Source organism: Thermobia domestica, chromosome 18 (assembly GCF_964235325.1).
Source record: "Thermobia domestica chromosome 18, izTheDome1.hap1.1, whole genome shotgun sequence".
Taxonomy (NCBI): domain Eukaryota; kingdom Metazoa; phylum Arthropoda; class Insecta; order Zygentoma; family Lepismatidae; genus Thermobia; species Thermobia domestica.
In genome coordinates this window covers 35,818,003-35,832,246 of record NC_137471.1, presented here as the reverse complement: position 1 = coordinate 35,832,246, position 14,244 = coordinate 35,818,003, and the positions used below count along the sequence as shown (strand labels likewise).

At 34.9% G+C, this 14,244-nt stretch overlaps 1 protein-coding gene across 5 annotated transcripts in view; it reads right to left on the bottom strand.

The window, feature by feature from the left end:
• Positions 1-1,429: 1,429 nt before the first annotated feature.
• The window catches only part of LOC145675771 (uncharacterized), a 106,124-nt gene continuing 93,309 nt past the window's right edge, over positions 1,430-14,244 (bottom strand). For 3 of the 5 annotated variants that reach the window (XM_081746450.1, XM_081746451.1, XM_081746452.1), the window contains one exon: positions 1,430-4,960. In XM_081746450.1, the coding sequence (XP_081602576.1) occupies positions 4,097-4,960 (864 nt within the window). In that variant the 3' untranslated portion in view covers positions 1,430-4,096. The remainder of the gene's footprint in view (positions 4,961-14,244) is intronic. The other 2 variants (XM_081746453.1, XM_081746454.1) reach the window with 1 other exon arrangement.

The window sequence follows — 14,244 nt, the reverse complement described above, 5'->3', positions numbered from 1 at the left end:
CTCTGTTCACTTATGAAAAACAAGCAAAAGAAAAAAAGACAAATTTTGTACTATTATTTTTAGTATGATTTGAAAATGTAGAAAAACAATACATTTTGTTGTCACCACTTAATATTTACATATTTTTTTTGCGTTATCATTTTGTAATGAACGTAAGGATAAGGAAGAACTTTATTTTATAGTCATTTTGTGTTGAACGTAGTTAAGTTGGTAGTTTCCCATTTTGCATTTTACTTTTTTGATTAATTATATTATTTATATTTAAAAAAAAAAATATCAGAGCATAATATACTTTCCTCGGATTTTTTAAGATCCAAGTTACTTCTGCACTATCATGTATATTCCGGTAATCAATTTCGACAATTAACACTGATTTCAACATTATTCAGTAGCTATTGGTCTACTTTCCGACCATGGAGAATTTTGTTGCTGTTGACGAGAAATACCATACTTGCAGCAGCCAATTGCGACAAAAATTCCCTTTATCACATTTCGGGGAAATTAATATGAAAGAATCTCCACAAAATGGGATTTTTTCCCCACTAGTTGGCATCATTGGTTCTATGCTAACATATGTGATGGAACCCCCAATACAAAGTAGCATAATGCTGCCACCTGTTGCAAAAAATAAATAAATAAATAAATAAATAAATTGAAAACACTTCTATTTTGTGTTCCTACTATCGTATTACACAAGGATGTTATAAATAGAGGATCTGCTCATATGTATCTTCATCCTATTAAATCGGTGAAGACAAAAAGCAACCAAGCATCGGCACGTCTGATTGGCTACTCTCGTTTCTACCATTGTCTGATTGGCTACTTTTTTTCCGCCATGATTGTTGGCTCCAAACATTGCGATCCTATTGGGCGGAGTGGACAGAGTAGGGGTGGCGAAACTGTGACGTATGGCTTCAAGATTTTGTTGTAAGGGCAGATCCTCTATTTTATAAGATCCTTGGTATTACAGTTCTATTCGATTTTGAGTTTAGCGCCCCCTTTTAGTAGCGAGGCTGTATGAGACAGACACACTTAGAGATTAACGTGGAATCCGAACCATATAAGCTTCAATCGGAAATCAAACCAGGGACTCCTACGCCAAAGGCGCGTACATTAACCACTTATCCACGAAGGAGCTTTTGCTCTCGTATTACAAAGCGTGTCAGGAAATACAGAAAAGAACTTAAAATGATGTTAATGCTGCAACTAATGACTTATTTACATGCATGATTACTGAATATGCCAATAGGCTATTTTAATGAACAATGTTTCCATATCATATACGGTTATGGCATATATCTTTGTATACAAATTGTTTGGAGCGTGTTGTCCTATAACGGATGAGATCTCTGGCACTTATAGTCCTATAAGGAAACAGATACGACTAATTTTTGTTTCAAAACACAATAAATGCAGTAAAATGACTTCAAAACAGAAAAAGTCAATGTTTATTGCAAATAAGTTTTGTTATACAACGAAGAATTAAGTACAATATAATCAAAAGCCTACTTTTCCAAACAAACAATAATTTATTTTTTAAAGTTTACTGAGAGAATAAAAATGCAAAAAGGTTTGATCAGAAACCGTTGCTAGGGACTTTCATTAAAAAAAAAGTCACAAACATTTCATATTCGAATTTACAACAATACACAACGTAAAATGGCTTCATTTTGCAAGCAATCACACTCAACTATTTCAAATACGAAAGTTATTCAAAATTAATACTGTAATTTAAAAAAGAATACTGTGGAAAATCGTTGTTGACATATGCACATGCTGTGTTATTGGATTGCTGGTGAAAAAAAAAACATTGTATTTTTTATTAATAGGAATTTTAGGAATGATTAAAAAATGGATCAAAAGATTGCGATCTTGGGCAAAAATTTTAGGAATGCTGAAACAAATATGCATTAAAAATTGCGATCGTTCAGTCTTTGGATCGGGGTCACAAAATTTTTGAATGGACCCTAAATCGAATTTTCGTTTTTTTTTACAGAGTAAGCACATCATACTAAGTTAAGTGATAGTTTGGGTTTGACTACATTATAAGGCAAACAAGAAATTGATTGTACCAACACAGTTTTAGGATATTCTATTCGAGTGCAGTTGAATATGTTTCAATAGGTAATTACACGTAGTATTACAATAGCCTTTGCCTAATACATTTTGCATATTTTTTTTTACAAGAAATTTTAGACGCCTCAATTTTCATGTACGGTACAATTCTCTTAGTGCTTTTATAATTGTATTTTCTTTCAAACGTACACGTTACTTAGAAGGCCGTTCATTTAGTCTAACAAGGCACTAGGTTTGACAGTCTAGATATTAGAAAGGGATTCGAGGTGAGTCTTTTAAATTCAATATTCTTTGATAATAAAATAAATCTAGCAACTGTAATTATCATAGGTAATAGCTTTTTGTACTGTTAAGCATTTCTATGTAAATAATAAACACAACTTCTGCAGTGCTCCATAAATAGTGAACTAAATATTATGATTATATTCAAATACTTGAGATACTAATGATTACAATCATTTTACTGCATAAACATTATTTCAGACTCTGCACACACAGTGTAAAAGCAATACATCAATAACCTTTCAAATTCCCTAAATTTATCACTAATTGAAAAATATGTTAAAATTGGACTAGAAAGCTATTTGAAACAATGACTAGACTAGATTCCTTTACAAATTATTTCTCAACTTTTATAGGAGATAGCTGTTTTTTTGTTACATTGCTGCTGGGTATATTCACGAGAAAAACAATACTACAATCATTTTTGCCCCATACGTTACAGAGATACATATTTTGCTTACAATCATTTTTGTCCCACGTGTTACAAAGATATAATTTTCCTTACAATCATTTGTGTCTCATACGTTACATGAATATAATTTCCCTTACAATCAATCATTTTTGTCTCATACGTTACATAAATATAATTTTCCTTACAATCATTTTTGTCTCATACTTTACATAAATATAATTTTCCGTACAAAATTCTAACTAATTAATGTCAATTTAAGAAGGATTATGGCTAGGATCTTTCAATCATGAATATTTATACAAATTTCTAAGGCCACAAAATTTCTGATTTCATTTATTGCTATGTATAAAAATGTATTAGATCTAAAACCATGCATATCATATGAAGAATTTAGTCTATACATTATATATGTGTGTGTGTGTGTCGAACATAAATATATATATCACTCAGAACGCCAGAGAGTTCTTGATTTGAATTTTAAAATATTTAATTTTGTCTATAATGCACTCGATTTGAAACTACAAAAAGTCACAAAAGAAACATATCTATGGTACATTCAGTATCTTGCGAACGAGAATACAAATTACCCAAAAAAGCCACAAAAATTTCTTGTGTATTTATTTCTATATATAATAATGCATTAGATCTAAATCCATAGAAATCATTTGAAGAATTTAGTCTATACATTGAGCGTCTGTCGAACGTGAATGCATATTATTCAGGATACCACAGATTTTCTGACGAACTGAAATATTTGTTGTGTTTACAATGTACTAGATCTGAACTTTGAATATCACAAAAGCAATTAGTATATAGTACATTCAGGATCTTTCAATCTAGCATAAATTCATAATTTGTAGTTCCAATTCAAAAAAAAAAAAAAAAATACAAATTACCCAGAAAGGCACAAAATTTCTGTTTTAACATTCATTTTTTCTTAAGAACGAACTGGATTTGAAATCATGAATATCAGAATAAAGCGGAGTCTATACCTTCAGTATCTTTCGTACGGGAATACAAATTATTCAGAAAGGCAATCAAATTTCTGGTTTCTGGGATAAAATGAATCTTGTGATTCAAATTGTTCTAGTTAATTGAATACTTCCTCTAAAACTAAACTACTTACTAACATTTGCTTGTGTAATACTTAACGAAACACATACTTAACAAAATCGTACAAAAGCTTGCTATACGTGTAAGCAAACGAAGTAACTTGTCAAGTTCTGTAAAAAGTTATTAAAACTGATTATAATCTTTTAAAAAACTTTAGAAAAGTGACTAAAAATAAGTTATTCAAATCAAGGTTGAAGTTAAATTATTTTACTTCTAATCTACTTCAATTCTTTCAACTTTTATCTTAACAATTTTTCCTCTCTCACCGCGTCTCTTATTTTTTCGAACTTGTACCTCATCGTTTTGAATTTCTTCAATTTTTACCTCATCTTTTTCAAGTTTTTCAATTTTTACCTCATCTCTTTGAATTTCTCCAAATTTTCTCTTATGTTTTTCAATTTTTTCAACTTTCACAGGAAGGAACATGGTTTCAGGATTTTGATTGTAATGTTGCTGTGTATGTCTCATGAGATAAGTTTTACTACAATATCCTTTGTCACATATTGTACACACATGCTTCACATGAGATTGTACATGATCTTTAAGTTTTGATTTGAGATAAAACCGTTGGTAACACTTGTTACAAGCGTAAGGTGCATTAGTCATGTGTGTGTATGAATGCTTTAGAAGACCAGCAGGTTGAGCGAATGCTCTATTGCATGAGGCTTCCCTACACACGTACGGTCTCTCCCCTGTATGATGCCTCATATGCTGTTGGAGATGACTCAGCTGAACGAATTTCTTATCACAAACTTTTTTGGGACATACGAATGGTCTCTTTCCCACATGGATCCTATTGTGCTGTTGCAATTGACTCAACTGGGTAAAACTTTTACGACATAGAAGATAAAAGCACCGGAATGGCTTTTCACCTGTGTGTGTTCTAACATGTGCTTCTAAATTAGCAATTTGACTAAAAATTCTGTGACAGGTATTACATTGGAAAATTTTATTCTTCTCGGCATTTTTACCAGAGTGCATCTGTTTCTGATGGTCGAACAAGTCCTTGGGCCGTAAGAATTTCACATTACATATTAAGCATCTGGAATTTCGCGTCATCATAGGTTGAGCTTTGATCTGCAAAACAATAAAAATAAAATTATAAAATATCTGAAACTTACCCGTACTTGATTTCAGTAATAAATATATTTTCAAACAATCATAAACATATTAATTTGCGCAATACATACGCGCACACATTTTATATTATATCTAGGTATATCAGGGGTGATGTAATTCGACCTATTCCTGAAAGAGTTTGGAACAAATTTGACATGAACCGGGTATCAGAAATCCGTGATTTCGGAGTATTCTGCAGATTTGCTTTTTTATTTTCAAATTTGCCGACTTACAACCAAAAACAACGAATCGTCAACGTACTACTCCACTCTAATCACTAAATTGGTCCTTTTCTAATAGCTGATGAATGAAGTACTACCATAGAAAGCCCATAATCACCAGAAAGTTAGACATGAATCGGTCAAAAATCTGTAACCGTGATAAAAGTACTTCTTTATATAAAAGCTAATAACTGAAAAAATTGTTAAAACATTTGGCGTACAAATTGCTAAAATAACTACCTCATTTCGTAAGCTTTCCACATAGGTGAAAATGTTGTCAAGTTTCGAAAGATTTAGACAAGAAAACAATACACAACGTGCTGTAGTACTATTTTGAATTTGATTCATAAATTCACTTGAATGTGTGAAAGTTGTCAGTGAAAAGGGTCGGGAGTGAAAATTGTCCGAGTTGTCAGTGAAAGTTGTCAGTTGTCATGGGAAGAAGTTGCAAAGTAATCAAGTTTAACGAAACAAGTCGAAAATATGTTTACAAATTACAAGACATGTTCAAATTGCTTTCCTTCATTGGGTTTCAAACATGCAGCTTACGACGTGCTTCACTGCGTTGATACTTGATATACTGTATTTTATGCGTTTGGCGTCTGATGATATCCCGTCTCAACTCTTCAATAGGTACTATCGGTATGTGATATACGCCATCTTTTATGTGACTTCAAATGTACAAGTCACAAATCTGAGATTCGCGCCGACCGTGGTGTCGTGTCTCATCGACCGATTAATCTGAGCGGATAATTGTTGTCCAGCCACTGTTCCACGCACCGCTGAAAGTGAACTGGGCAGCCATCGTGCTGGTAATTGTGGCTAGCGTTACATGCTCTAGTAGCATGGGCATTTTCTCCCTTCGAAATATGCCACACAAGATGCATCCTAAGTTTTGCGGCAGAACGAAGAATGTGTCTTCGATGTTCTTTTGGGCTCGGAAATTTTTCTAAGAGCTGACAGATTAAGTACTACTGAAAAAAGATCTACTATGCTTTGCGTGTAACCGGTTTCGTGGATTTGAACGCTTTTGGAGGTGGCCCAACACCATGGCCGGCGCGAAGCTCGTATGTAACGCCATGTTCTACATCTGGGGTCATATGAATCATCTGGTATACTACACATTGGTAGCATCCGTAGAAGAGTTGAGAGATAATCTTGGTAGCCCCCAGCACAGAAGTGCATCATAGGCTGCGTACTTGCATACACAACCAAAGGGGCAATTCAGTACAATTGTGAGCTTCCTCGTGGCTAAGCGTTTAGAGTACGCGTCATTGGCGTAAAAGATCCGGTTTTGTTTCCTGGCGGAGGTCATGTGGTTCGGATCCCACATTAAGCTGTAGGTTCATGCTTCATCTAGCTTCGCTGGTGAAAGGGGCGCTAAATTTAAATCAAATCAAAAATCACACTAGACTTGTAAGTTTATTTTTATATTTTTTTCATTAAACTTAATTATTTTGGAACTTTTCCCACTTATTTCTCTACAATGACAACTTTCTCACGCTCAAATGAATTTACAAACGGTGTCCCAGCAGTAGTGGGACATGTTGACCTTTGTCCATTAGCTACATGTTGATATGAACACACACATTGGCCACATTTCAATATTGATCATGCGATCCCACTAGTGATATTCATTTAGTTTACCCAGTTTCTTAGTGAGTCCCCTTGCACAATTTCAACTTGGCCTCAGTTATTGTATTCTTATTGGTATGCAACCATGCACATCATATTGCATCGGATTGATGGAATATTATTGGTGAATCGGCAATGGCTTTCATGTTCTTGATGCTATTCCTTACATTTCCGACGCTTTGAACTCACGTTCACATTTTATGAATGCATTTCTGGGTATTTTTCGTTACGTGTTTCCACACATGTGAATCACCCTGCTTCATCTGTTGTGCTCTACCGGCACTCCAGATGTCTTTCTAGGGCATTTGAGAACAAATTCGCTACACTTAATATTCAGAACGTCACTGTTGCCCAGCATCCGTACCTGGCGATTATGCAACCATACACAAAGGGCATGAAGGTGTCCGCAATTTTGCATTTGTTCCAGATATAGACTTAATACAAATGAATTATTGTTGCCTGGTAGAAACCCTATCAATTCATATCCATTTAGACCAATTTTCATTTGACATTATCCGGAACTCCCTACGTTTTTTTTTGGGGAATCCCTTGCGCATGCATGGTAGGATTGTGAAACATGCAAAATTCAATACAGCAGGCATGACTTCTTCAGTGAATTTTTTACCCGCCCTCTTTACTTGGATAGTTTCCGAACTATTGGAGTCCGAAAGTCATTTTCCCACGCTTTCGGCACCTTCTAGATCCGAAACTATGTCCGATAGCCGAAAGTTCAAGAGAACTTTTTTTCTTGTTTCAGTGGCAGGAGTCACCTCGCAAGAGTTGTAACACTTATTTTGCAATACCCGATATAAAATGAGGTAGTCGTTTTAGCAATTTGTACGCCACGTGTTATTGCTTTGATATAAAAAGTTTTAAAAAATAATACCACCATTCCCGACTTTTGACCCATTCATGCCTGACTTTCTGATGATTTTGGGCAGTTTCGTTTCACACTAGAACTTTGTTAATCAGCTATTAGAAAAGTATCAATTTAGTGGTCACAGTGTAGTAGTTCCTTAACGATTTGCTATTTTGGATTGTAAGTCAAATTATTTCTTAAAAAATCACAAATCTGCAAATTTCTCTGAAATCATTGCTTTCTGAAACCCGGTTCATAGGGACAAATTTTGTTATAAATTAATTGTAGAATAACTCCTTTCAGGAAATATGTCGAATTACCAGTCACCCTGTATATTACTCTACAACTGGTATCTAACCGATGGGAGACCAGCACGCAAAGTAAGTCGAAGAAATATGAAACTGGCAGGACTAACCGACTAGACGTACATCCCAATAGTGCAGACTGCAAATCTTTGTACGGTGGTGCTACATTTTTCATTAACGATAAAAAGGATGGATAGTAAGGGCTATCACAAACATGTCTGGCCAGCACAGTGGTTTGACTAAATTCCTCCAATGATCAGATTTTTGTTACACATGTGGATATATTTTATAACGGTTTGCAACAACGGAACGCAAAAGTTTCGATTTAGTTTGCAATGATCAGTATGTCAAGTTATAATGACTTTTTGCGTTGCGCTGCTGTAAGTAGTATTTTGTGAAGACTGGTACAGGACGATCGCTCTGGGAAATCTGAGTTTACTCAACATACATTAGTTGACCAGCACCATAGGTACTTAACTATCGGGATGCGCGATGCTGAACCATATACAATTGAATATAGGGAATGGTTTAGTTGGTAATGAACGCATACCATATATACTGAATGAACATGCTATAAGTATTGGTTGATAATGTGCGCATACCAAATATATTAAGCGAACATTTTGCAAATATTGGTAAAACATTAGAATCAAAAATACCCAAATTGGAAAATAAAGCGTTTAATATGGGCAGTGGCGTATTTACGATTTTATTTCGGGGGGGGCTTTGCTAACTTTCGGGGAGGGCTTTGCCTGAAAATGTGAAAATTCTGCAAGATATTTCATATATTTTACTATAGTAAGTAAGATTTCGGGGGGGCTTAAGCCCGGAAGCCCCCCCCCTAAATACGCCACTGAATATGGGTATTCCAATCGACTGGTTCCTTTTCAGTCCAGTTACCAATATGAAAATTATTAGAATTATTGGTACTTTAAAAAGAAAGATAAAATCAGACATGAGATGGACCGGATAATGAAATGTCAATCACATGCAACGACAATAAGTCAAGCAATATCCGCATTAGTAAAATTCTTCCTTTACTCTAGGTGAATTTGCAACCCAATGCAAATTTATCAATGTCATTTCAAGTTACATGTAAAAGGATGGAAATAAGTTAGATCCAAATAATTATAGACCCATATCTGTATTAAACTGTGTTTCAAAAGTAATTGAGAAGTATATGCATAATAGAGTGGTATATCTGGTTTCTATAAATTAATTTTACAAATATCATATGGTTTTACAAAAATCTAGTACCTTGAATGCTGTCACTGATATAATAATAAAAATTAAAGAATGTCAAGATAACAACTTGCAGTATAATTGAACGGTGCTATGCATCAATTGACCAAGTGGCATTTTTCGGTTTTCGAGATTTTTGCATCAGTGTTTAGGAGACAATGTATATAATGTTTAAAAAATATTTGAAACCCTACTTTTGCTTAAACGTTCAGGAAAAGCTATTCGACCAAGCGCCAAGAACTGGATCGCAATAGTAACACCTTTCTGTTTCCTTCAATATCTTAGAACCATGTTTTGGGGCTTGGTCAATTGATGCATAACACCGTCCAATTATTTATTGATTTGAAGAAGGCATTTGATACACTGAAGTAAAATATATTGTTACAAAAGCTAAAGAATATAGGATTCAGAGGCATATCTCTCTCTCTCTCTCTCTCTCTCTCTGTCTCTCTCTCTCTCTCTCTCTCTCTCTCTCCCTCTTGGTTCAAGAACTATCTATCTAATAGGTCACAATATGTCTTAACAAATGGAAAAGAAATCAATAACGTAGAAATAGAATATGGTGTACCATAAAGGTTCATATTGGGACCGTTACACTTCTTAATTTATGTGAATGATGTACAACTACTTAAAGATGCAGAACTTTTTCCTGATGATAGTGCCATATTTTATAAAGCAAATATTATAGAAGAATTGATACATATTAAGGAAAACTTATCTACACTATATCAATGGTATATTTCTATACTATAATTTAGAAAAGTAAAATTATGTAATTTCCTTTTTGTGCCTTACTTCCCTGAACTGCCAAGTAACTTGGCAAGCACTGCAGTTCTGGTATCTTCACTAAGCTATGTCCCCAAAAACATTGCTTCTGATTATCATCATCATAGGTATTCTGCCATTATTGGCAGCTCACTTACTACAAACTAGTAAGCTTCTATGCAACTCAGTCTTTAGCTAATATATTGATATTTACATACGTAAGTTCTGTTTCAATACCTCTATCAACTGTAGCCTCTTTGTCCCTCCCTCTCTCTCTCTCCAGCCGCTATACCTTCTAACACGTTCTTCATTATACAATTTCTTCTCGGTTGATGTCCAATTTTTTTCAATTACATCTACAATTGTTATTTTGTCTCCTACTATTTCTATGCCTCCTGATTCCTTTCCTGTTCGACCCACTCATTCCTCCCATTCTTCACACATACACCTGTTGTGCAGCTAAATTTCAGCACATTTTCAACCGTGACGTATTCATCTCACAGGTTTCAAGTTCTTGAATGAAAGTACCGCTTGTCTAAACCCATCCCCTAGTTTACAACGGTGCATCCGGTATCTTTGCTGAGAACCATACAACGACTTACCGCAAGTCTATTTCAGAACTATGTGAATACTCATGCGGAAGCTTCTTTCATTAAGTTACGAGCTTTATACATAAACTATTCTATGCAAACCACATTAAAGACGGCGAGTCGGAACCTTTAGAATAAAATACTGTTGATTACGCCGGGTCCCGTTATCAAGACTAGATTGCAATACTGATGTCATTTCCTTTCTGTTTCCGCATTTCTATATAAAAGCATGTAGCGAAACTTGTTTTGTATAAAGAAGAAGAATAGCAACAAAATTCTTAATTGCAGAATATTTTGAAAACGATGTGAAGTTGATGGGAAAAGATGCAAATAAAGTATGGAGGCCTTTATGGATAAAATCTAGTAATTCACAAAGAGTAACGGGGGCCTTATTTCTACAGGCACGACACTTCTGAATAATCCAGTGCATAACACACAACTAGCTGAGGGTTATTACAATGCAATCCATCGCAAGAAGTAATTATACACAACACACTGTAACATGCAAATTGACGAGGCACAAATACAAGATATCTGGAAAAGAATTGGAAGATTATCTATCTTTAAATTATGTAATTCCACTGGCAGAACTACATTTCTTATGTTCATCCTTTATAATACATACCGGTATTGTAATGGCTATAATTACTTAAACACTAGTAGTCAAATATGTACTGCGAAGTTTTAATCCGGACTAATTTCTGGGCATACATAGGTTCCCTCCTTATACATGTTTTTATTAGTTTAGAAAGAAATACGTACTGACAACACAAGAAACCATATGATCAAAAATATCAGTGGTTCAGCATGTATTTTGAATCTTGTTGAACAATAATTATGTTCTCGTTTCTAATATGTATGATACTGATACTATCTTGGTAATAAATCAAACCTTTTCCAATTATTTAAATTTAATATCTTACGATGAAGACGGTGAATACACTTTAAGACAATGTACAGTCCGCGATAAAAGTTATTTCTGTTTGCTAGAATTTACTTCGGCAATAGCATTATATGGTTGGAATGTACAGAAAATTACATTCTTGTTAATTTACTGAAAATTATACTCAATTTTTCCTTCGATTCTGGAGTTATTTACGAAACAAATTTCATCAAACTGAAATAACTTTGGTCGCTGACTTAGCAATAAACTTTAAATTTATATCAGAAGAAAATTTCAATAAGTCACGTGAAGTATTTGTTTTTAATTGTCCCATAATTTTGCACCGAGGCTGAGAGAGGCGGTGATAAGATGGATGATAATTGTGAAATGAAGGAAGTTGGAGAAAACAAGGAGGACCATGAGACCCCCCCCCCACACACACACAGTGTTTATCCTCTACAAAGTTAATTTGGCAAGAACTGAACTTGAAACTTTAGATTTCACACACTTGAGGTGAATACTACTGTACTGACAAGCAAAGGATACGATATCAGGACTCGAGTTGCACAATAAGAGTTATATATCCTTAAAGAGCATCAAATTGTTAGTTAATTGCCAAATTATTAGCTGCAGTCCGCCAATAGGGAATAAGTGATGGGACTTCTAATTTGACATTGGGACCAATAGCAAACGCAACAAAGAAAGCGTTTCTCCCGTCTCTCCTATGTATTTGCAGAGGTGAGATCGCGATTCGAATTACATGTTCAAGCCACACAGTTTATGTGGAGAGTAGAAAGGATTGAAAGATTCAAACAAAAGCAGTTTATACAATGTGCACATCTTACAATGGCCATCGACTCGCAGTGATAACACAATTCAGTGATAAGAGAATCGAAGCAGTACTGAATGGGTGTCTGGAACGCTTCTGGTTCGATAACCAGGTATTCTGCTTTGTAGAAAGCAAATCGAACCAGTTGCGGAACAGGACAGCACAGAACTGATACAGCGTAAAATATTGGAGATTGAAGAACTTGTTACGGTGCCAGATGTTCGAATTCTAGAATTGTGTCGGTGACGGATTTCACAAGTTCTTGGAAGGACGGAAAAAGTACACGTCCAGTGGCTGCGCTAGTCCTGTGCATCCAACCGGGATCAATTTCTTCGTGAATGTGACATTTGCAGGAACAAATTTGTTGGAAGTCTCATTGCCTTTGTTAGTTGTTTTAAGTGCATTAGTGCGCATTATTGTACATTAGTTAGTGAGCATTGTACAAACTGCTTTTGTTTGGATCATTGGATCTTTTCTATTTTCCACATCAACTGTGTGGCTTGAACATGTCATTTGAATCGCTATCTCCCTTTTCCAAATAGTGAATACATAGGAAAGACGGAAGAAACGCTTTCTTTCTTGTGTTTGCCTTTGGCCCCAATATGACCTTTGAAGTCCCATAACTTTTTCCCCTATTGGCGGACTGCAGTTAATAACTTGGTAATTGACTAACTACTTGATGCTCTTTAAGGATATATAAAACTCTTATCGCCTAAGTCGAGTTCTGATATCGTACCCTTTGCTTGTGAGCTACCACGGCCTCTCTCGCTGATTTTACTTTTAATGTTTGTCACATAATTTTATTTAAATTGATTATATCTTTTACCCGTTTCATTCATTGGTAATCACTATTTTCGTTTTGTATTTATAATTAAATAGAAAATCACTGAGCAAAGCAAACCAATAATAATTTATTACGTATTATTTCGTCACCTAACTACTTGACTTCATCAGACTATGACTTATATGAGAATTAACAGAATATTGAATACTAAGAGACAGCGGATCTTCCTGTAACCTGATCGGTATCTAACAACCAATTACCTTGTGGAACCTAAACACATACAAAACTTGCTAAATCTCTTTCCCCCTTGCTTAAGCTATATGCACATACTTAAAAACGAACTATCGAATGAATTTAAAAAACAATAATAACCACAATAACAAAGCTAACATAAAATTTCTCTCTTAAAGCTTTCTATTAAGTTATTCCGCTGTTCAGTTGTAATTTCTGAGTTCCAGTTCATCACATTATTACGTTCGCATTCCATAATTCTTGCCTCTTTCCATTTCCTGATCATTTTTGTCTTCTTGGCCTAGCACATTCACCTCATTCCAATTAATCTCATGTTTCGTGTCCCTTAAGTGTTAGTAGACTGCATTCTGTCTTTTTAAAACCTCATATCGTTCTTATGCTGTTTAATTCACTCCTTGAATTTCTTTGCTGTTTCTCCAACACATATTACACTCACTGCACTGGATTCTACAGATACTTCGTTTTACTACATTATTCCTGCCTCCTCCTCTTTTCGTTTTTTTTCTGCCTTAGTACCTTCAACAGTCTCTTGCTTCCTTTCCTTATTCCTGGAGATAATGAAAAGAATGCTAAATAGAATGGGAATTATTTCTATGCCTCCCTCATATTCTCTATCATTCACCACTTTATTTACTGGTCCTTTTTCTTCTCATCTTCCAATCTTCCTACTTTTTCTCTTTTCTTGGTCCCACTTCTGTACTATGGTTCTCTCTTATCGTACCCATTTATGGAAAACTTCTATATCTACCTTCGCACTTTCTTACTCACTGTGTGCCTGTCTACCTAACCCTCTCTTTCATGTTGCAATTGAAGTTTCTTTCCGTCGAGCGGTACATGTCACTCCTAGCATTATAGTAGTTTCCCGACGCGCAACTTG